General features: G+C 42.9%; 2 protein-coding genes across 2 annotated transcripts in view; one reads left to right on the forward strand and one right to left on the reverse strand.

Annotated features, from left to right (window-relative positions):
* LOC140562447 (retinol dehydrogenase 12) overlaps window positions 1-9,170 on the forward strand; it is a 31,900-nt gene extending 22,730 nt beyond the window's left edge. The window contains exons 3-6 of the mRNA XM_072688111.1: window positions 3,741-3,845; window positions 5,280-5,489; window positions 8,154-8,346; window positions 8,974-9,170. Of these exons, the coding sequence (XP_072544212.1) occupies window positions 3,741-3,845; window positions 5,280-5,489; window positions 8,154-8,346; window positions 8,974-9,076 (611 nt within the window). The 3' untranslated portion in view covers window positions 9,077-9,170. The remainder of the gene's footprint in view (window positions 1-3,740; window positions 3,846-5,279; window positions 5,490-8,153; window positions 8,347-8,973) is intronic.
* A 2,830-nt stretch (window positions 9,171-12,000) lies between these two features.
* LOC140561678 (uncharacterized) lies at window positions 12,001-22,371 on the reverse strand. Its single transcript, XM_072686914.1, has 5 exons — window positions 21,706-22,371; window positions 19,995-20,154; window positions 15,630-19,823; window positions 13,912-15,206; window positions 12,001-13,686 (listed from the first exon to the last, which is right to left on the reverse strand). The coding sequence occupies exons 1-5, from the start codon at window positions 22,369-22,371 to the stop codon at window positions 12,001-12,003; spliced, it is 8,001 nt and encodes a 2,666-aa protein (XP_072543015.1).
* Window positions 22,372-23,272: the final 901 nt, after the last annotated feature.

The raw sequence follows: 23,272 nt of genomic DNA on the forward strand, positions 1-23,272 counted from the left end.
CAATCAACCCATTTAGCCAACTCAATGAACTAATCGAGAAAGGCAGGAGGGTCATCCATGAGGCCATGGTGGAAGGCAGAAACAAGGGCACTGACATTCCACTCAGTAGCATGTGGAATGGCGTAATCAGCCACCTGTGCAGTTCATTTATTTAAGTAAGGATACTACCCCTTTTTGGAGGATATTATTTTATGGTAAGTGTAACAGATGGTGAATGTCTTAAGTCAATACAAGATTGGTGCTTGGTGAGACTGTGGTGGGGCTCAAACTCCCAACCCTGGAAACGGGAGCCCAGTGCGCTTCCACTGCACCACCACAGCTGTGAGAGGTGGCAGTATAAAAACTGTTTAAAAGCTATATAGAAAAAGGGCAGGAAAACAAACATAGGAAACACCAGAAGTGGCGTGCACTGAAACAAAGGACAATGAAACTAGCCTCTTTTTCTAGTTTTCAGCTGTTAACACTAACTTTTTAAACTCTTTTCAACTTAAACTCTCTCTTTGTTTTACTTCAGCTTTTCATCACTGTTCACAACTTAGAACCACTGTTACCATTCACCCCTCTACAAAGGTGCAACAGGTGAAGTGTGTTTGGCTGGGTGTATTTATACCATGCCACACAGGTGGGTCTGGAAAGCGTTGATTACCGCTTGGGATTCTGGGGCTTGGAGTTCTTTGCTCCAGCTCCACCAGCTTTCCTACTGTGCTGGCCAGGCCCCCTGCTGGTGGCTGACGGTACACGCTGCCTTCTTACATCACCAATCTTTTTCCCTGGCGCAGGTGCAGGTCATGGGACCCCGCTTTCTCACCACGAGTGGGGTTGGTGCTCTCACACCTAGGTGGCCTAGGCTAAGGTCCTACCAGTGAGGGGAGAGATAATATACTCCACCTTTGCATGCTCTGACAGAAAGCAGAAGGGCTGCTACTCAAAAGCCAGTGAGCACTGAAGGTGTAGTATCACCTTATCCCATATGGCACAATACATACAATCCTTTTTTTTGCATAGACACAAGTATTTTTTCTAATCACTTTCATAGGTGTTTTCATATAGTCAGTCATGGTGACCTAACAGCATATAAATATCATTTACAGTACTGCAGAACTTGATGATGAATTGCTGAGCATTAGCATAAACACAGAACACTGAAGAAATGTATAAGTAATACAACTGCATTTTCTTGTAAATACATTAGGACGCTCCCACATTTATTACTATTTAAAGTAAAGTCTACAATTATTTAACAAATGACAAAAATTATTAAAACATTGTTAGAAGGGATTCTGGAAAAGCTTTTCATTTTAACCAGTAGTTTGATTTGCTCAGATGGGTGTCATCTTAACTTTTATGTAACTTAAGTTTTAATATGAATTATTTTGAACTATATTGTCAAAAGTATTCACTTGCCTGCCTTCGAACACAAATGTACTTGATTGACATCCCATTCTTAATAAAATCCATAAAATTTAATATCATGTTGGGCAACCCTTTGCAGCTATATATAGCAGCTTTAACTCTTCTGGGAAGGCTTTACACAAGGTTTAGGAGTGTGTTTATGGATATTTTTGACCATTCTTCTAGAAGCGCATTTGTGAAGTCAGATACTGGTGTTGGACGAGAAGGACTGGCTCGCAGTCTCTGCTCTAATTCACCCCAAAGGTGTTTTTGGATTTTGTATGGTAAATTCAGTAAACAGTAATTGTGTTTTAGAATGTGCAGAAGTGTCTTTGAACATAAGGTATTTGAACGAAGGTATTAAAAAGAGTTTATCCTTTTGTGGAAGCATTTGTTGATATTTAGTCCATATAAAGTCAGTTTTCTAAACTAAATGCCAGGAATTGCTAACGTAATGTGATCGGATTGTTCTATTGGCATGAAAATGAAGGAATACTATTAATATATAAATAGAATTTGGCTTGTCAAACTATTTATTTACGATGAATTTACTTATTTTACAAAAACATGAAATGTGCGCAACAATAATGTTTTTGGCACATTCAGAAAATAAACAGGAATTGTGTCTAAACACACACACACACACACACACACACACACATATATATATATATATATATATATATATATATATATAATGTAAAATTAATGTAAATAATGTACAATTAAAATAAAAATATATACAAACCGGATTCCAAAAAAGTTGGGACACTAAACAAATTGTGAATAAAAACTGAATGCAATGATGTGGAGATGGCAAATGTCAATATTTTATTCGTAATAGAACAAAAGTTTAATCTGAGTAAATGTAACATTTTAAAGGAGAAATATGTTGATTCAAAATTTCATGGTGTCAACAAATCCCAAAAAGTTGGGACAAGTAGCAATAAGTGGCTGGAAAAAGGAAATTGAGCATATAACGAACAGCTGGAAGACCAATTAACACTAATTAGGTCAATTGACAACATGATTGGGTATAAAAAGAGCTTCTCAGAGTGTCAGTGTCTCTCTGAAGCCAAGATGGTAAGAGGATCACCAATTCCACCATTGTTGCGCAGAAAGATAGTGCAGCAATACCAGAATGGTGTTACCCGGCGTAAAATAGCAAAGACTTTTAAGTTATCATCATCAACCGTGCATAACATCAACAGATTCAGAGAATCTGGAACAATCGCTGTGCGTAAGGGTCAAGGCCGTAAAATTCTACTGGATGCTCGTGATCTCCGGGCCCTTAAACGTCACTGCACCTCAAACAGGAATGCCACTGTCAAGGAAATAACAGAATGGGCTCAGGAATACTTCCAGAAATCATTGTCAGTGAACACAATCCACTGTGCCATCCGCCGTTGCCAGCTGAAACTCTACAGTGCAAAGAGGAAGCCATTTCTAAGCAAGCTCCACAAGCTCAGACGTTTGCACTGGGCCAGGGGTCTTTTAAAATGGAGTGTGGCAAAATGGAAGACTGTTCTGTGGTCAGATGATGCAGATGACTCCACTCTGGTGGGCCTCATAGCCAACGGTGATGAGTCTGCTTACAGAAAGGAAATTGAGCAGCTGGTGTCCTGGTGCAGCAACAACCACCTGCTGCTAAACACAGAAAAGACTGTAGAGATGGTGGTGGACTTCCGACGCAATCCACCCCCCTTCCCCCCCCTCCACATCAACAACACTGCAGTATCCATGGTGGAGTCACTCAAGTTCCTGGGCACCACCATCTCCAGAAACTTTGAATCAAGGGTAAGCTTAGGCTCAGGATTGAATCGGGGTAAATTTAAGGTTAGGGTAAGGGTTTAGGGTTGAATTGAGGGTAAGCTTAGGGTTAAGATTTAGGGTTGTATCGAGGGAAAGGTTAGGGTCAGATTTAGGGTTGAATCAAGGGTAAGCTTAGGCTTAGGATTCAGGCTTGAATCGGGGTAAGGTTAGGGAAAGGGTTTAGGGTTGAATTGAGGGCATGGTTAGGGTTAGGGTTTAGGATTGACTCAAGGGTAATGTTAGGGGTAGGATTCAGCGTAAAATCAAGGGTAAGGTTAGGATTCAGGGTTAAATCAAGGGTAATGTTAAAGTAAGTTAGGATTTAGGATTGAACCAGGGCTACATTTAGGGTTAGTGTAAGGATTTAGGGTTGAATCAAGGGTAAGGACATAGAAACTCATATTCCACATATTTTGAACACACTACATTTAGTTGAGGTGATGTATTACGTCTTTGGGACTGCAGTACTTTAAACAGATATGAAAATGTTGTGTCATGTATTTTATTTTAAATGTCTTTTTCTCTTTCTGTTTCAGAAGAGAAACAACTGCATGTTCTCATAAATAACGCTGGGATCATGATGTGCCCCTATTCCAAGACTGCAGATGGCTTTGAGATGCAGTTTGGGGTCAATCATTTGGGTAAAAAGTGTTTTTCTTTTTTAAAGGAGTCACATAAGTATAACAAAGATTATAACATTCAACAGTTTACATACAAACACAAATGGCAGCTACATGTGCCATGAATCATAGTGACAGTGGATCACTTTGTGGTGTTATGTAGAACCATTTTAAAGGTTTCTACGAAGAACCATCTACAAAAGATTCAACCAAAGCAAACCAAAGATCTTTAATCAGTCATTCAGATGTTTTTTTGTTTTTTGTCACCGTTTAAACAGAACCATTGCTTGGTATAGCCTGGTTTGTTAACAGCCCTGTGAATGCATATTCTGATGAACGTTAAGTAGAAACCTTAGGATCAGGATAGTACGGTTAGGATCAGGATGTAGGATTGAATCAAGGATAAAGTTAAAGTAAGTTAGAGTTACAATTTATGGGGTACAAGGGTACAATTTATGGTTTGGGTCAGGATTTAGGGTTGAACCAAGAGTAAGGTTATGGTTAGGATTTAAGGTTAGGGTTTAGGTCAGAATTTAGGGTTGAATCAAGGGTAAATTTAAGGTTAGGATTAGAATTTAGGGTTGAATCAAGGGTAAGGTTATGGTTAGGGTTAGGATTTAAGGTTAGGGTCAGGATTTAAGATTAAATCAAGGGTAAAGTTAAAGTACGTTAGGTTTGATTCAAGGGTACAATTTAAGGTTAGGGTTAGGATTTAGTGTTGAATCAGGGGTACATTTAAAGTTAGGGTTAAGGTCAGGATTTAGGATTGAATCAAGAGTAAGGTTATGATTAGGATTTAAGGTTAGAGTATAGGTCAGGTTTTAGGGCTGAACCAAGAGTAAGGTTATGGTTAGGATTTAAGGGTTTGGGTCAGGATTTGGGGTTAAATCAAGGATACATTTAAGGTTAGGGTTAGGATTTAGGATTGAATCAAGAGTAAAATTTTGGTTAGGGTTAGGATTAGGATTTAAGGTTAGGGTTTGGGTCAGGATTTAGTGTTAAATCAAGTGTAACATTTTGGTCAGGATTTAAGGTTGAATAAGGGGTAAATTTAAAGTTAGGGTGAGGTGTAGGGTTACTTTAGGAAACCTTAGGAAACCTTCAGGATAGGGGACAAGGGAGGAGAATAGTGTGAAAGGAGAAAGTAGACAAAGAACAAGGAGGGATAAAAGGGGGAGGTGAATGAAGGTAATAGGGGAAGAAGAAAAGTCCCCGGGGTAAAAGGTGGAAAGTGATAGGGAAATGGAGAAGTCAAGTGGTGAATGGGTAGATGATGGTGATAGTGTTCTCCTCAAAGTGTTTGTCATTAAACCACAGGCCATATACATTCTTTGAATGATTACAGCAAATACAATGCAGTATGAGGAACAGGAGTGAGGCACTATACAGTTGAATAGATCATGAGGAGCATGGTTGGCACCTGGCTCTAATAATGCCCACTGTGCTGCCTCTTAGGTCACTTGCTGCTGACCTTCCTGCTGATTGATCTTCTGAAGAAGTCTGCCCCATCCAGAATCATCATCCTCTCATCCATGGCCCACAGTTGGGGCACCATAAAGCTGGATGACATTAACAGTGAGAAGAGCTACCACAGCAGGAGGGTGTATGGGCAGAGCAAGCTGGCTAACATTCTTTGCACTCGCTCACTGGCCAAGAGACTTAAAGGTGAGTTAGTCATGATTTAAATGAATGAGATATGACCTCACCAAAAATTCCCCTTTTAATCATTACTGAGAATTATTCAACCCCTTCATGACAAGCGTCCTTATTACTTAGTACAGCCCCCTTATGCTGTTCTGACCTGCTGCGTTTCTGAGGAATCTTAGCCCCTTAATGATTAATCATGCCTTCTATGAGGAAGCTGAACCAAGCACACCTCAAAGTCCACCAAGGCTTGCTTTTAGAAGAAGAAGTCATCACAGTCGCCTGACTTTGGTGGGCTTTGAAAAAGGTGATTGCAGCAGCAAATCCAGGGTAATCTTGCCAGCATGCTTTATGACCCTGCGGTTGTATACTGTATGTATTTAACCTGTAAGAGCTGTATTGGCAGATTACACCCAATGATCCTCTCTGCTGTCCTGATTATGGGTTGGAGTTCAGCTCATTCTCATGGGATGGACATTTCAAACAAGATGTAGTTATGTAGATGACATGTAAATGGTCTTGAACCTATGAGGCCGATTGCAGTAGTGGTTGAAGTAAAGACAATACAGCAGGGCTGAGAGCACACAGCCTTGTGGAGCTCCAGTACTGAGGGTTTAGGTCCTAGCACCTGCTGCCACCTGCTGGTGAGGAAATCTGCAAACGACAGTCAGATGGGATCTGGCACAGACAGCTCGGACAGTCTGACCTGGAGTGGCTCTGGCACAACAGTGTTAAACGCTGATGTCTGCCAAGAGAAATCCAGTGGTGGGACTGTAACAGCCTTCAGTTGGGGTAGGACCAGGGGATAAGTAGAGGTGGAGAGTTGAGAGAACCAGGGAAGGGGAGAAGGAGGGCATGGCCGGTCGAGACAGAAAGACTTAAGATTGTCCTTTGCGCTTTCAGACCTGCAGTGAGACCCATTTAGGTTATTGATGACCTGGTGGTCTTTCAGAAGGAGGGGTTTCTCCTGAAGGCCTTTCCGAACTGAGGTTGGGTTGTTAGCAGCAATTGCATCAAACCAGAGTCTAAACCTGGTGCTAAAAGTGCAAAGTGAAGAAGAAAACAAAGAAGGCAATTAAAAAAACTCCCAACAGAACAACAAAACAGCCAACATGTGGGTCTGTTAGCAACCCCTACAGGGAGGCCATTTAAGGTACCAGCAACAGGCCCTAATGAGCTGATGCACAGCTGAATCTACCAAGCTGAGGCAGGGATTACAGAACTACTCCCGTACATCCCATGGAGGCTGTCGTGGGGCTATAATAATGCAAAACAAAGCCTAAAGTAAACAGGACAGATTGATTTTTTTCATTTAAGGCAAGTGGGTGTTCAGTCTTCATGACATAAATTCAGTAACTCACACCGTAGCAGTCTCTGGGCATTGTTTATCTGCAGGATTGCAGTAGATTATTTAGCTACAGCTAAGGGGAAGGGGAATTCTGGCCTAAAAGTAGCAGCTACTATGTAATTTGTTGTGTTGTGTAGTTTTTTTGTAGTGCAGCATTGCATCTCTCAGCCTCACCAGTTTGTCAGAATTCCCACTTTTGTCATTTTCATGATTTAATTCATCAATGTTCTCGCACTACAATACCCAGCATGCATTTGGTGTTACTGCAAAAAGAAAGAAGCATGGCATGATGTAGACAAGCAATTTTTAAGCAAGAAGCACCACTAGCATACGCTCATACATGTTTTTTGAGCGTGGATGAGAGTTCCCAGTTCCCAGCACAGAAGAGGGCCAGATGTGGTTGCTGGAACTTGGCCAGTTTACAGCCACATCTGGGACCATAGAGAGCATCCTGAGCAGCTGCATCACTGCCTGGTTTGGGACCTGCACAGTCTCTGACCGCAAGACCCCGCAAATGTGAGGACAGCTTGGAGGATCATCGGAGTCTCTCTCCCCTCCATCATGGACATTTACACTGCCCGCTGCGTCCGCAAAGCAACCAGCAGAGACTGGACGGATGTTTTTTTCTGTTCCATGCACACACAGTCTCTCTCTCTCTCTCTCTCTCTCTCTCTCTCTCTCTCTCTCTCTCTCTCTCTCTCTCTCTCTCTCTCTCACCAACCATTTACCCCAGACAATATGGGAAGCATTTTGCACTAATAACTATTCTACCTCACTGGACTCAATATTTATTGCACACTGCATAATTTGCACACTACCCCTAATTATTTATTATTCTCTGTCTGTATTGTGTTATATTGTGTTGGGTTGTCTGTTGCACTTGTGTTCTGTATGCACTGTGTCTATGTTGCACCATGGTCCTGGAGGAACAATGTTTTGTTTCACTGTGTACTCTGTATGTAGTTGAAATGACAATAAAACCCACTTGACTTGACTTGACTTGAGGCTGCAGGGCCAGAATTGGTGCTTGGGTTCTTTGAGGACCCCCTCAACCGTACTGTAGTTCGCAATAGTCAGAAAACAGTGATCTAGCTGCACTGAATTCTTTTATATATATATAATTTTCAAAAATGACAACCTAATGTAATGATGATTAATACATTAGCCATCAGCTAAACTCCTATATTCATTAATCTTATCAATTTCTTGGTCAATTGATTGCATATGCTGTTTAGATACAGTCAAAGTTTAGCCAGCATTAAACCATGCAGGCCTCACACCGATACACACTGCCAAATCGTACTCTTAACCCTTTACTCTTCTTGTATTTCCGATAGATACAGGCGTGACTGTATATGCTGTCCATCCTGGAATCGTCCGCACTGAACTGAAGAGACACATGAACCTGGGCCTCCTCTGCATGTGGAAAGTTGTCAGGCCTTTCACCAAGACGACAGTGCAGGGAGCTCAGACTTCAGTCTACTGTGCTGTGGAGCCAGCTCTGCAGGCAGAGAGCGGGGGATATTACAGGTGCTAGAGCCTTCACTAAAGGAAGGGTTCACTGAACCAATTTTCCCATGAAACAGCTAGGCCATGTTTTCCCAAATCTCATGCATCATATGTCCAAAAGTTTGTAGACAGCTGCTCATTTCACAGCTCTTCTGAAATCAAGTGGGGTTTACATGCTCTTTGACGCAGTATTAGGCACCACAACAGATCTGTTAACACTGCTGTGAGAATTTGATTGCAATCAAGTCAGTTTTGAAACATAAACTTCACTCCAGCTCATCCCACCGGTATTGGGTGGAGCTCCATCACTCCAGAGAACACAGCTCTACTGCTCCACAGCCCATAGCTAATGGCTGTACCCTCTAGCTAATGTTTGGCATTGAGTACGGTGACCTTAGGCTCTTGTGCCACACTATTAGCAATGCTTTTCATAGGGAATACACAAGCTGTGTGTGCATAACTGAAAGCCTGGGTCAGCAATGGGTGCACCTTCAACTAGCTGAATGAACTAATTTGAAGGGCTGCGTACAAACGCTTAGAAGTGCAATGTAGGAACACAGTCTGAGTGCAACTGTAGTCAAAGCGCAAACGTCAGTGAAATGTAATCGCTAACAATTTATCTATCATGCTCCCTTTATTCCTTTGCAGTAACTGTGGACCTTCCAGCTGCACCAGAGCTGCTAGAGATGATGAAATGGCGCAGAAACTGTGGGAGCTCAGCTGCCAGATGCTTGGAATACATTGGGATTAACTGTATCTACTAATAACAGCCTAATATGCAAAGCAGATGAGATCCTAATTTTCTTATTTAAGGGCTTTATTCAATTGCATTTCAATCATTTCTAAAAACACTGTCCTTTCATTCTTAAAGACGAGTGAACGGCTACAGTGATTCAGTTGTGTGCCAACCATAGTTGGTTTATTAATCTGAATACTTTTATAATGCAATAATAAATGCAATGTTTTCTAGCTCTGACCTTAGGGCTGACTCTTCTTCTGGGAATTGTATTACTGGTGTATGTAGCCTATAAGCCACCTGTGTACAATTAAAGCTAACACCTGAATAAACGCATGGACACAAGTACTGCGGAGTAAAAAATAAGAAAATTGAAGGTGGAAGCAAAGTGTTTAAAGGCAATAGCTACTACAGGTTTCAACAGGGCCCTCAGAAATCAGTATAAAACATGACATAAGCATAATATGATTGCACACACATTAAAAACATGCCCATCATTATTTCTGGTAAAGCTATAAAACTATTCGACTTACACAATAACACGACTTACACAAAATAGGGCAATTTCTCGCAGTGGCCTTGTGCTGGATTTCTAAACTCAAACTCCCACAATCCTTTGCATGTTAGCTTTAGTAATTAGCTTGCACTCTTTTTTGTTTGCATTGCAGAAACTTTCAGAGTTTTTTTTGGGGAGAAACAGCGCCCCCATCTGTGCAGCAAGAGGGCAGTCCTTTTTTATCATGGCTTTTAAAAAAATGTTGTTTAATTTGAAGGTGTCTTCTTGTTTGTGTAGATGTATTTTAAGATTTGTAAGATGATTTTTATGTATTTTGTTTGCTCCTTTTTGGGGGTAATAAGTGGGGCCTTTTTTATTTGTAAATTTGTGTGTTTGGGTTTATTTAATATTGCTCCTTTTTTAAGCGTCGTTTTTTATTTTCTAGCTTTATTTGCTTTTTATTTCTGTGAGGGTTTTTTTGTGTGTGTTTTTCGCCTTTCAGGACCACCGTAGCAGTGGGTCCAGAGCCTACCTGGAATCTTTACAGTCAGTGACCAGAGCAGGGCCTGAAGCCACAAGCCCCAGCTGTTGCCAATATTATTAATATTACAGTAGGTCATTAAGTAGGTCATGTTTAGTCAAAGACGGCGACACTCCCAAATAACTCAGTTGTTTATTCACTTTATTATAATGTAGCAACTGTGTGGCATTTGGCATTTAGAGCTGCCCTAGTGTTTAATCTGATTTCTGGGTTTTCCATTTTCTCAGACATGGTACTCCATTTCATAAGGGAGAGATGATCAGCTAAACTAACAGTGATATTTAATTAAAAACAGTTAGGGAAGTTTGATAATTGGATAACACACAGCGTTTAGCATTTCTAGCTTTACACACTGCCTGTTCATTTCTGATGTTCTGAACTGCTTAATTGCTTTAAGGAAATTAAAGATACCGGAGTTCAAACCATGGCACAAAAGGTCAGGAATACACATGTCGATTAGCACATCACCATGTCATATGTAAAATGTGTGTTCACTGTAATCCCAGAGCTTGTGGGGTACGTTGATAAGTGACTGTTGCTGTCATGCAGAAGCCTTGTATCTCCAAAATGTCAACTTTACAGTGGAGAGAGGAAACCTTCTCTCAAAGGACATCAATGTATGACTGTATTGTATTGTAAGTCATCGTGGAGCATTTATATATGAGTCAATTTGTCATGAATGTTAAACATGATGCAAAGAAGAACTGGCAGATGCAGATTTTGCAAAAAAAAAAAAAAAAAAAAGCAACAATTAAAAATTTAAAGTTTTGGCAGGAAAACAATGACATATAAATGTGAAGGAAGTACATGTATATATATTTTATAGTATCTTTAAAAAGCAGCTGCAAGCACTGCCGTTAAGCAGACTTCCAGTAGACTTCTGATAAAACCACTGAAATTGGATGTTCTCCAAATGGAAGATGAAGAACTATCTACAGTAGTTAGTCTACAAATGAAAAATGCAATTTTTATAAAAGCAACATGTAGCCTGCTGTGTTTTGAGGTTGCCATGTTGTTATAGGAGTAAGTACTAGTGCATAGTGTAGTATGAAATACTTTACTTAGTTTATGTAAATGGGGGTAATATACTGCCCACATTTCTGTACAGAACACATCACTTAGTACTCTATTTTATTTGATTTTATTTGACATGTCTTAGAATATTGCATTGCTGTTCATATGGTTAGCCACAGTATTACAACATGGCGTAACCCGTACCTGACCACTGTAGAAAAGAGAGGCATTTTCCTGACCCACACTCTATGGTGGACCTTCAGATCTGGTCTCTGTGCAACACACTGGCTTTACAATGGACTGTATAAGCCATACTTTTAATTAATAGCAATTAAACAACACAACAATGATTAGAATCACAATTTTGCTTTTATTTTATAAAAGAAATGTATTGGTGGTGGTACTGGAAAGGTGCATATGATAAATATGCATATAGACAAGTATACAAATACCACTTAGGAAGGTTTAGATCTTCAAGTAAGTCAGATCAGCTGTGCAATAAAGTTCAGACGTGGTGAAAAATGACATGATAGACAACATACCTCAACGTGATTTTTGTAAGATTTAACTGTTTGCTATAGGAGCGTCCAATCTTATCCCCCAAAGGGCCGGTGCGGCAGCAGGCTTTCGCTACTTGTTGTTGATAATGTAAACCTGCAGCCACACCGGTCCTTCTGCGGATAACATTGGACACCCCTGGTCAACTATAATCCAAGGACCGTTTTAAAGCAGGCACCAGTGTGGGAATATGACCTCTGTTGAGACTGTAAAGGTGTCGTGTTAAGCACGCTAAGCAATCTAAAAGGGTTAGGCAGTTGATTCACGCTCTTGCGCTCTAGGATAGCAACTGATACATACTGGTGATTGGATTGTATTCCCATTTGTAATTCATAGTATTGGACAGTGCCGTCCGCATCTGAGATTCAGTTCCTCGACTGACTCCTCTTCTTGAGCTGCCCTGCCGCTTACGCTTTGAGACCTCGCAGTCTTCTCCACAGCACCGGATTCCAGGCCAGCCTCTGGATGGACTTTCCCATCAGGGAGTTTAAACTCAACGGAAGCGAAGGAGGGGAGACTTCCGTTTTTCTTCGCCCACGTTTTCGAGGGCGTCTCACCCATCGGAGAAACCTTTAGTTCCCTGCTTTTCCTAACATCAGCTGCTTTGCAACTGTTAACACTGCGGCTATCCTGAAAGGGGTCAGAGTCACTACTGTGAGGCATGTTGAAGTATGTACACTTGGGTGTGGGAGGCTTTGCCAGCTCCTCCAGCTCAGAAGAGGATATGACGGCTAGTGGGGCATGCTGGCTCCTACAAGGTGTGTAGGGGGCATCCTCGCTCGTGTTGTCCTGGCCTGTGTCAGCTGACGTAGTGTCCGCATTCTCATACATTCCCATGGGAACAGGAGGAGACTTACGGATGAGATGGTTTTCTTTAAGGAGCCACCTGCCCTTATCTATCAGGACTCCTTCGCTGGAGTCTAGTCCTGTATGAAACACAGCGCATTGTACAGGCTCAGAATCTCCATTTAATGAGCCTGAGCTGTTAGAGTAGGCAGGCTCCTGTAAGGAATCTTGAAAAGAGGCAGAGCTGTTGATGCTTTTAAAACTAGGGCTAGCTTTACGTTTTGCATGTGTTAAACCATTATTCAGTGTCTTATCACGTCTCTTGGCGTTCCTGGAGCTTTGCCTAACGCTGCCTGGGTAGACGGACAGCTTCTCCACCTCCTCCTCTCCAGTCTCGGTATAAAGATCTGAGGAAACCTGTGACAGATCGCCACCACTGTCTGATGTCTCAGGCCTGTAATCAGAGAGGTCAGACATGCTGGGGCTGGGAAGACATCTCTGGACGTATTGATCGTCACATACTTCTGTGATTTTACATCTGTCTGGCTCAATTCTCATATGTCCATTTGAGTCATGAGTAAAAGTAAGAGCAGAGGATAACAGGGCTAAATTCACAAAGTCCAGCAGTTCCTGAGATATCTCCATAGGAGGCACACAATAGCAGCCACGACTCACATCAGCCTTCTCCGACCCCTTAATCTCGTCTGACTGGGCCTTAAGCCCTCTTTTCTCCTGACTCTTGCATGGCTCTCGCCTCACGGTTTGCTTGATTTCAGGGTCTGGCATGTAAGAGTAGTCAGACTCAGCATCAACATCCTTGTCAGAAACGAAAGCATTGTTCTGTTGGTCATCACGCTCTTCAGCATCATCATAATCATCATCATCATTGTCACCTTCGTTCTCTTCATCAGAGGTAGTCTTAGTCATAGTCTCCTGCACTTTTGTAGGGGGTTCTTGTTCGTCTCCAGACTCTTGGGATTTAGATGACTCTTGTACAGCCATTTGATCTGAAACTGCAGGACAGTCAGCCTCTGTATCTGCATCACCTTCAGACTCTCGAGATTCACAAGACTCTGACTTGTTTTTGTGATAGTGCTCACCATCTTGATCTGACATTGCAGGAGAGTTTGCTTCTGGTTCAGCTTCAGAATCCAAAGAGTCTAAAGCATTACACTGTTTGTCCTCATGCTCATCCACGTCTTCTTCATTCTCATCCTCTAGTGTCTTGAGCTTGTGTACATCGTCTGATTCTTGCGATTTACAGGACTGTGTGTTGTCTTGGTCAGAGTGTTGCTCAGGTTGATTGGACATTGCAGAATCGACTGCCTCTGGTTCTGCATCCAAGTCCTTATCAGAATCTAAAACAATGCTCTGTTTGTCCTCACGCTCATCCACGCCTTCTTCATTCTCCTTAGTGACATTCCCATCCTCTAGGGTGTGGAGCTCATGTTCAACATCTGATTCTCGAGATTTACAGGACTGTGTGTTGTCTTGGTCAGAGTGTTGCTCAGGTTGATCGGACATTGCAGAATCGACTGCCTCTGGTTCTGCATCCAAGTCCTTATCAGAATCTAAAACAATACTCTGTTTGTCCTCATGCTCATCCACGCCTTCTTCATTCTCCTCAGTGACATTCCCATCCTCTAGGGTGTGGAGCTCATGTTCAACATCTGATTCTCGAGATTTACAGGACTGTGTGTTGTCTTGGTCAGAGTGTTGCTCAGGTTGATCAGACATTGCAGAATCGATTGCCTCTGGTTCTGCTTCCAAGTCCTTATCAGAATCTAAAACAATACTCTGTTTGTCCTCACGCTCATCCACGCCTTCTTCATTCTCCTCAGTGACATTCCCATCCTCTAGGGTGTGGAGCTCATGTTCAACGTCTGATTCTTGGGATTTGCAAGATTGTGTCTTGTCTTGGTCAGAGTTTTGGCTATGTTGATCGGACATTGCAGAATCGACTGCCTCTGGTTCTGTATCCAAGTCCTTATCAGAATCTAAAACCATACTCTGTTTGTCCTCATGCTCATCTTCTACTTCTTCATTCTCCTCAGTGACATTCCCATCCTCTAAGGTGTGGAGCTCATGTTCAACGTCTGATTCTCGAGATTTACAGGACTGTGTGTTGTCTTGGTCAGAGTGTTGCCCAGGTTGATCGGACATTGCAGAATCGATTGCCTCTGGTTCTGTATCCAAGTCCTTATCAGAATCTAAAACAATACTTTGTTTGTCCTCATGCTCATCTTCTACTTCTTCATTCTCCTCAGTGATATTCCCATCTTCTAGTGTCTCGAGCTTGTGTTCAACGTCTGATTCTTGGGATTTGCAAGATTGTGCCTTGTCTTGGTCAGACTGGTGCCCACAGTGATCTGACATTGCAGAATCGATTGCCTCTGGTTCTGCATCAAAGTCTCTGTCCGAATCTAAAACATTACTCTGTTTGTCCTCATTCTCACCTGTTTCTTCTGGTGTGACATTCCCCTCGTCTGGGGTGTGGAGCTCATGTTCAACTTCTGATTCTTGGGATTTACAGGACTGTGTCTTGTCTTGGTCAGAGTGCTCTTCACCCTGATCTGACCGTGCAGAACTGATTGCCTCTGGTTCTGCATCAAAGTCTCTGTCAGAATCTGATGCATTACTCTGTTTGTCCTCGTTCTCATCTGCTTCTTCTGGTGTGACATTCCCCTCGTCTGGGGTGTGGAGCTCATGTTCAACTTCTGATTCTTGGGATTTACAGGACTGTGTCTTGTCTTGGTCAGAGTGCTCTTCGTCCTGATCTGACCGTGCAGAATCGATTGCCTCTGGTTCTGCTTCAAAGTCTCTGCCAGAATCTGATGCATTACTCTGTTTGTCATCATTCTTAGATGCTTCTTCTGGTGTGACATTGCCCTCGTCTGGGGTGTGGAGCTCATGTTCAACTTCTGATTCTTGGGATTTACAGGACTGTGTCTTGTCTTGGTCAGAGTGCTCTTCGTCCTGATCTGACCGTGCAGAATCGATTGCCTCTGGTTCTGCTTCAAAGTCTCTGCCAGAATCTGACGCATTACTCTGTTTGTCCTCATTCTTAGATGCTTCTTCTGGTGTGACATTTCCCTCGTCTGGGGTGTGGAGCTCATGTTCAACTTCTGATTCTTGGGATTTGCCAGACTGGTCTTGGTCAGAGTGCTCTTCACCCTGATCTGACATTGTGTGATCATTTGGTTCTATTTCAAAATCTTCTTCAGAATCTAAAGCGTTACAGTGTTTATACTCATGTCTATCTGCTTCTTCGTCCTTCTCCACTCTCTCCTCCTCCACCATCTGGAGAACTTCAGAATCTTGGGATTTGCAAGACTCCAACTTGCTTTGGTCACAGTGATCACCCTCCTGATCTGAAACTTCAGGATCATTTGATTCTAATTCTGAATCAACATCCTTGCCAGAGTCTAAAGCATTGCTCTGTTCATCCTCACGCCCATCCTCTTCTTCACATTTCTCCTCAGCAGAGCTCTGTTTCTCAACATCACTTTCTTCCTGTAATGTCTGGAACTCTTTCTGTTTGCTGTCTGATTCTTGGGATTTACAAGACCCCTTTTCCGTTTGGTCAGACTCTACACCCCCTTGATCTGACACTCTACCTTCATTGTCATTACCATCCTCCTCTTCCATTGGGCCATTGTCATTAGTCTCAAGATCAGCCTCATCTGCACTGCACTCCAACGCACTAGGTGATTCTAGTGCCAGCTTCTCATTTCCAACCTCTGAGCCATGGCTGTTACGGGACTCAGAGTTACAGTTCGCTGCACTTGGGTCTTGGCGCTGGGCTTCAGCATCCTCACTCCTAAATGTATCATTAGTCTGTTCCTCTTCATCAGACATATTAGCTTCTTCATTTAGCGCCAAATCATCTTCTGGGATAACAATGTTGTTCTGGTGTTCTGCTTCTTGGTTTTCATCGAGCTCATATTCTTCTGCTTCTGGCTGTTCTGGATCTTCTCTGGTTTCCTGATAGGCGTCTTCCTCCTCTGTATGGATGATATGTTCATCTAAGTCTGTTTCTCTAACATCTCCTTCTTGTGATTCAGCTCCTTTTTCAGTCTCGCAGTCTTGGCCATGGTGCTCTGATACGTCCACTCCATCTGTTTCTGAAGTGTAGGCATGGAGTTCAGCATCCTCTTCTTCCTTCTTCTCCTCCTCAATATCATTTTGCGTGGGATCTGGGACTTCAAGCATATCTTCCTGGCATGTTATGTTCTCTGTGTACTTTTCATCACCGGATTGGACAATTGGATCAGGTTGGCATGTGTCGTTTTCCACAATTTCTGACTCTTCCATAACTGGGTCATTATCTAGAAGTGCTGGTTCTGGAGGACAGGATTCCACTCTATGCAACTGCTCAGACTGCAAACCACCTGCTTCCTCAACCCTTGCAATGTCATCTTGGCTTGCTCTATCCTCCGAATAGCCTCCTTCTCCCACCAAGAAATCATCTTTTGTGGCAGCGACCTCATTTTCAAGATCATTATCAGTAAGTTCATTACCGGAAGGCTTTTTAGTTAGTTTTGCTTTCTCCGAACCTGTCTGATCCCCGTCAACAAGTGAGGAAATCTCTCTTCGGAGGTCTTCTGACATGTTAAGCTCATCCATCAACTCTTCTATACCGAAATTGTGCTCTTTGTCATGATCCTCTCCTTCAGAGTCCACCTCCAGGGCAAACTCTTGCTCCGACTGTCTTGGTGACAGTGGTGGAGTTCCCTCAGTGTCATTTCTATCTTGGAAATCTCGCCAGCTCTGTTTTAACTGGGAAGAGGTCGAGCTTTGGAGACTTGTCAGACTGGCCTTCACCTCTTCCTCGTCCTCTATGTTGGCTATTTTTTCTAAGGACTGCATTACATGCAGGGCCTCTGGATAGCTGCCTGAGTTACTGAGTGGGTCTTCGTTGCTTGGGCTGGAGATGCCATCTTTCAGAGTCATCAGCGATAGGAAGGAGAGAAGAGCTTTGGACGGAGACCCAAAAACAGAGGCAACCTGAGATGAGAAGTCAGGAAGGCTGCTAGACCTCTCCTTCTCCAAGGTTGTCAGGTTAGAATGGCTCGAGGTCCTTCTGATAGACTGAATAGATAAACACAGCTGTTGCAAAACAGGTTTCACTCCTGTTCTAGTGTTGACCTTTGTACCCTGTGATGTCTCACCCTCTGCATCAGGCTGTAGGGTAACCAGGGCCTCGGAGGACCTATGCATTCTCATGTGACTTTCCTGCTCAGCAGGGTGGATTCTCACGCTGGGCATTGATTTACAGAATCCTCTTATCCTCTGTGTCTCCACAGGTTCTCCTTCGCACCTGATCTGCACAGGTGGACGAGACAATGGCCTCTCAATGGCCTCTGTACTATCTTCCAGAGAAGGACATTCTCTGGGCACACCATCCTGTTCTGGTTCGCTTCTTATCTCAGAGCTGTCTGCAGAACCACTTCCAATCCAGAACTTGGGTCTGGCTGCAGTTTCAGCTTCATGCTGATCCATCTCATCCATGTAGGGCACTGATTCGGGCTGAATCTTTTTCAGCCAGTTTTCCACATATTGATGGACATTGGAGGGAGACGAATGGAGCACAGGCATGGAAATGCTTTCGGTCAGCTCCTTGCTCTCTTTAGGGGCTCTTATTCTGCACTCATTCATAGACCTTGGCTTTGCCAGCATCTTGAAAGGAGCCAGATGGGATGGTGGCAGAACATCTAAATGCTTTTTCTTAATGGGAGCTCTTGGGGTGTCAGTTTGACATGAGTCCCTTGATGTGACCCTATGACATATATTACTACTCTTAGGTGATTTCTGGGAGGCTGTGCTGTCTTGATTCTGGTCTGTTTCAGATGATCCTTTTGGATTATCTAACTTTGGTGATTGTTTTTCTTTCTTTTTCTTTTTTATCTTCTGCCCGATTGTCTCACTTTCTGCTGAGCTAACCGTCTTCTTTTCTGAACCAGTATGGCTTTGTGACTCTGGAGATTTACTCTTCCCTAAGTCTTTTAAGGAACCAGGGACACTGCCCTTTTGCTTTTTGTCAGATACAGTGGTATCAGAAGATGTCCCTTCCTTTGACCTCTCTGATTTTGGGGTCTTTGCCTTCCTGTTTTCAGTCCCTTTCTTTTCAGGATTCTCTTTAGTGCGCACCTTATGGTCCTCGAGTCCCTCTTGTGAGGATTTGGGCCTGGCTCGCTTTTCACTGTTTGTGCAAGAGGATGGACTCTTCTTTATCTTTTGTGAAGGGCTGGACTGGCCAGATGACAAGGACAACAGTTCATTTTTCCTTGCATTCTGAGAATCAGAGCTTGTGGATTGTCTGGTTAGATCAACGTCACAGTCATTGCTTGAAGATCGAGGCCCTGAGTCTGTTGAGTCAGGCTTCCTGGGTTCTTTAGCGTTGGCTCTGAACTCGAAACCTTTATCAGCAGTAACCTGAGTGTTTGCAAAATAGTTTTCACACATGCCCTGTGACTCATAAATGTGCATTACGGTCTCCGTAACCTCAGTCCCATTGTTTTGAAGCTGAAGGACCTCAGCCATTCTTGAAGACCTGACAGAAGAATGAGTCCTTTTATGCTTGGCCTCTCCTGAGCTGCCCTTCCTGGGCTTTGGTACAGGCCTCGTACTGCTGGAGCTACTACGACTGACCACACAGTACCCCTCGGTTAGCTCTCCTTCTGCTGTGCGCTCCATGTATGAGTATGCACCCACTGTGCTCTCCTGCACCTCGTTTTGGGACACCCTCTTTATGTTCTCCACTGAAGCCTCTTTTCTCCTCACATGTCTGGGTCCTGGGGTCGGCAGCCTCCTGAGCGCTGGCTTTGGTTTGGCCAAGGCTTCGGACGTGGCACTTCCACAGTGGTCCTCTCCCGCTGATTTCTCAGTGTTGGTGTTATCTTCACTGGACTCACAGGTGTGTCTTTTTGCTTCTTTTGCAGAGCAGTTCTTGTTTTCTGGGGAGTTGTAGCCTGGTTGTGAACGCACTGCCCTCTGCTGGCTGTTAGCGCAGGTCCGACTCAGCGTGGTGGTCCAGTGAATCATCTCCTCGTGCTTTATAGTGAGGCGAACCTTCATCTCCACTGTCATGCTGCCATCCTGATTCACACAGAAAGATTTCTCAATGTCATCCTCTGACGGCATGACGAAGTGCTCCTTTTCCTCGATACCGGCCACACAATCACTTGTCTCCACCCCATCTGATTCCAGTGGTTGGTTGTTTTCGGGGTCTGTTGATCCTGTATTCTGGCCATTGTCCTCAGACAGACTTCCACTGAGTGACTTATTGATCTGATCTATGAAGTATCTTTCCGATGATAAGGAGAAATTTCTGGATCTTGATCGGCTGCTGGGTGACTTCTTTTTAGCTTCATATGACATATGGTTTTCAGATTTGCAGGTATTATTGAAAAGAAAAGAGCAGATAAAGGGGAAAGTTGAGCAAATTCAGAATTATTTCAACTCAGCAAAGTTCAGACTTGCACCATCACGTAAAATGATGTCAAAATCACAGCAGAATTGTGTAACTTAAGGCTTACTTGGCAAAGCGTGTGTCTTAGCTGACCCAATAGATTCAGATACGGCTGACTTTGAGGGCTGCGAGGATCCCTGGAGATTGTAGTTCCCCAGCCAGAAGGGCTCATTACCAGCTGCCACCACTATCCCAGAGCACAGGATCAGGGCAGGTAGGCCGTCAACCTACAAAGTGAAAGTCGAGCCACTTCAAAAACCATGTTCACAAAATGTCCACAAACATGTGTACCTGTTAAAGAAACTGCTTTTAGACATGTCTCAAGTGTCTACCTGTTCTCCAATATATTTCTATGATGGATTTCTGTACTTTTCAATGCTTTGGTGACTTTAAGGCCGGTTTCTGACCTGTCACATGAACTCTGTCTAAACACTTGCGTGATAACCAGATGGGAAAAGGTGATTATAGTGTTATAGTGCCTTCACCCAGCTGGCGGCAGGGAATTAAAGCATCGTGGTTAAATCACTGCTGAGGACCGTGACACAGGTGATTCTTAATGTGGTGTTCTTTAAAGAATCCAAAGGAAGTGTAAATACTTCCAATTATAAAACTCTTTATAGTTGCATCGTTTTGAAGTGTCAAATCAATTCTATATTGATTTCTGTGATTTGTGTGTGGTTTTTTGGTTTTGGGATTCTAAAAATGTTGCATTCAGTGTTCCTACAGACAATAAGGACATGTCTTGAATGAAACCAACACCATCTGCAGTTAAGGGCGGGTTCCACAAAACGATTTTCTAAAGATAATCAAATCATTGGGCCACCAATCGCTCACCAATCACTAAATTCAGACATTTCTTCTTCTTCATTTTCTCATTTGGGATTTGTTTATTTTACAAGCACAGTGGGACCCAACATTATACGAGCATAGCTGTGAACTTCTGCCATTAAAAAACACATCATGATTTTGACTTCAGGCTTGTTTTAAGGACTTTTCTCAAGGCCCATTAAGATTGAGTGTTTTGAAATGTTCCATTTTATAGGAACCTACCAAAGCTGGATTTTTCACAGTGGTGGTGATAGGAACGAAGGGTTGAAGGCCTCTAAAAGCTACACCACAAAAAGTTATTGGATGATATGCTTAGAAATACATTGGCTGATGCCTGAGACATTGTCACAGTTACTCTAGTCTTGTGGGACAATTTGTATTTTAAAAAATATATTTATAGTGAAGAGAAATATGCAGTGTATAATTAGGCACGATCATCACTGCAAGTAAAACCAGAAAAGGTCAGTTAATTGCCTTTCACATCAAACCACTAGGAATGACCCTATATAAATAGTCTATATGTCTTAGGGGTGGGCAATGTGACGATATTTATTAGAAATTGTGATAAACTTTGTTATCGTGATACAAGCAAGCATATTCAGGATATCGAGTGCTTAAGGAACAATGACCAACTGCTTATTTTATTACAGAGCTGCTGTGTAATTAGATGAAGTGCAGCAGGTCTTTAATAGAACTAACTGTACTCAGTATGGGGGAGTCTTTGAATAGCATTATTTTTTATGTTGCTACTGATGCATTTTGTCTGCGTCTTAAAATATCACAATAAATATCATGATACAGTATTTTCACCATATCGTCCAGCCCTACTATGTATCTATGTATTCTGTATAAAGAGTCTGTGCTGTAAACCTGTGAAAATGTATTAATACATGGAACCAATATGTGAAAAGCACATAAATGCTACAAATGAATAGAAAAGCCATTCTTACTCGTATGCCATCAGCTGTGTACAACTTTACGACTGGGAACTGCAACACTTGAGAAAGGTAATCCAGCAGAGCCTGGAAAGTTGGAGCAGTCCTCCTTTGCAAAACAATTGTTCTCCTAGTGCTGGGATCCCTGTTTTTATAAACCACCAGCCTTTTGGGTGTCCACACTGTCACAGCACTTTCAACCCCTTTAGCTGCCTTCCTCACTTCATTCTTTTTTATTAGCTGCCGAATCAGGCCCCTGCGTCCATGTCGTCCAGAACTCGCAGGCCTGGTGGTGTTCCAGGGCACCTGTCTCCGGTTGATCTCCTCCAAGTTGAGGGGTTTGACCCTCCTTTGGTCTGAGCACAGGTAAGAGGCCCCGTCCCGCAGGTCGTCTAAGCTCCGCACTGCGTGTGTACCCTTGGGTGTTGTGATGGTGCGTACTCCGAACGGTAGAGGCACTTTCTTGGAAAGGGCGTCCAGCAGGGCATCGAAGGTCTTGAAGGTGCGACTGTTGATGACCACCCGGTGCCCAGAGAACTGGGGGTCGCCGCTCTTGTAGAAACACACTCTTTTTGAGGTGCTGGGGTCTCTGGAGGAGGCTGGCGGTCTGGAGGCTGGCGTCTGCGCACTCCCCGAGAACGAACCTGGCTGTAGTGTGTCATTATGGGGAGCGGCACTCATGGTAAATTGGATCCTCTATATAAAACAAAGACAATAAAAGTCAAAGGATGAAGATTAACGTTCTTCGTCTGCTTCTAAATAAGGTCAACAGAGGATAATGGGTGATTTTTGAGAAAGAACACCTCCTGAAACAGTGCTCACAGTGTGTTTGCAGTGTTTTATTTAATACTGTGATAAACAGATTCATATCTTGTCCATAATTAAAGAAAGAGAGTAATATGGGACCCAGAAATGCTCCATAATCTAGCAAGCCCTAGAGATTTGAATAAGAACTCGGCCTGTAGACCAATTTTTCACAACTTTAGCAGATATGGGTTGGTTTGGTGTGAAAAGCTCTGTTCTAGAGAAACATACAGTCCGAACTGTACTACAACCAAAGATTAACTGTGTATGTTTACGTATGTTTATGTATCAATATACTTCACTGCAATTTGGTGTCCAGTATCTGTACATATTATCTGGACATCTACACTGTATAAAAGCTAAGACCCAAAGATCACTGTACCGGCTGTTAAGCATGGCGGTGCTAGCATAATGCTCTGGAGCTGGTTTTGCTACCAGTGGATGTGGTGCACTGCATAAAGTGGATTGAAGAATGAAGAAGGAGGACCACCTCACACCATCAGCCAAACGACTGAAACTTAGGCACAGTTGGCTAATCCAACTGGACAGTGACCCCCAAACACACATCAGAATTGATTGTGGAATGGATAAAGTGGACTAACATTAAGCTTTTGGAGTGGCCTTCCCAAAGTCTTGACATCAACCATATTAAACCATATAAACCAACCATATAAAAGTTGGGTCTTTGGCAGGAAATGGCCATTAAATGGCCAGATATGTGTTAGTTTGGTGTGAAATGCTTTGTTCTACAGACAAATCAAAAGAAATGTAATGCCTC

This window comes from Salminus brasiliensis, chromosome 9 (genome assembly GCF_030463535.1).
Source record: "Salminus brasiliensis chromosome 9, fSalBra1.hap2, whole genome shotgun sequence".
Lineage (NCBI taxonomy): Eukaryota > Metazoa > Chordata > Actinopteri > Characiformes > Bryconidae > Salminus > Salminus brasiliensis.

Excerpts from the sequence above, each read along its gene's own strand:
- LOC140561678 (XM_072686914.1), bottom strand. The coding sequence starts at position 22,371 with ATGAGTGCCGCTCCCCATAATGACACACTACAGCCAGGTTCGTTCTCG. Across the intron at positions 15,207-15,629 it reads TCACACAATGTCAGATCAGG|ACAAGACACAGTCCTGTAAA; the intron begins GTGAAGAGCACT and ends ACTCTGACCAAG. Across the intron at positions 13,687-13,911 it reads GTAAATCTCGAGAATCAGAT|CTCAAGACACTAGAGGATGA; the intron begins GTTGAACATGAG and ends GATGTACACAAG.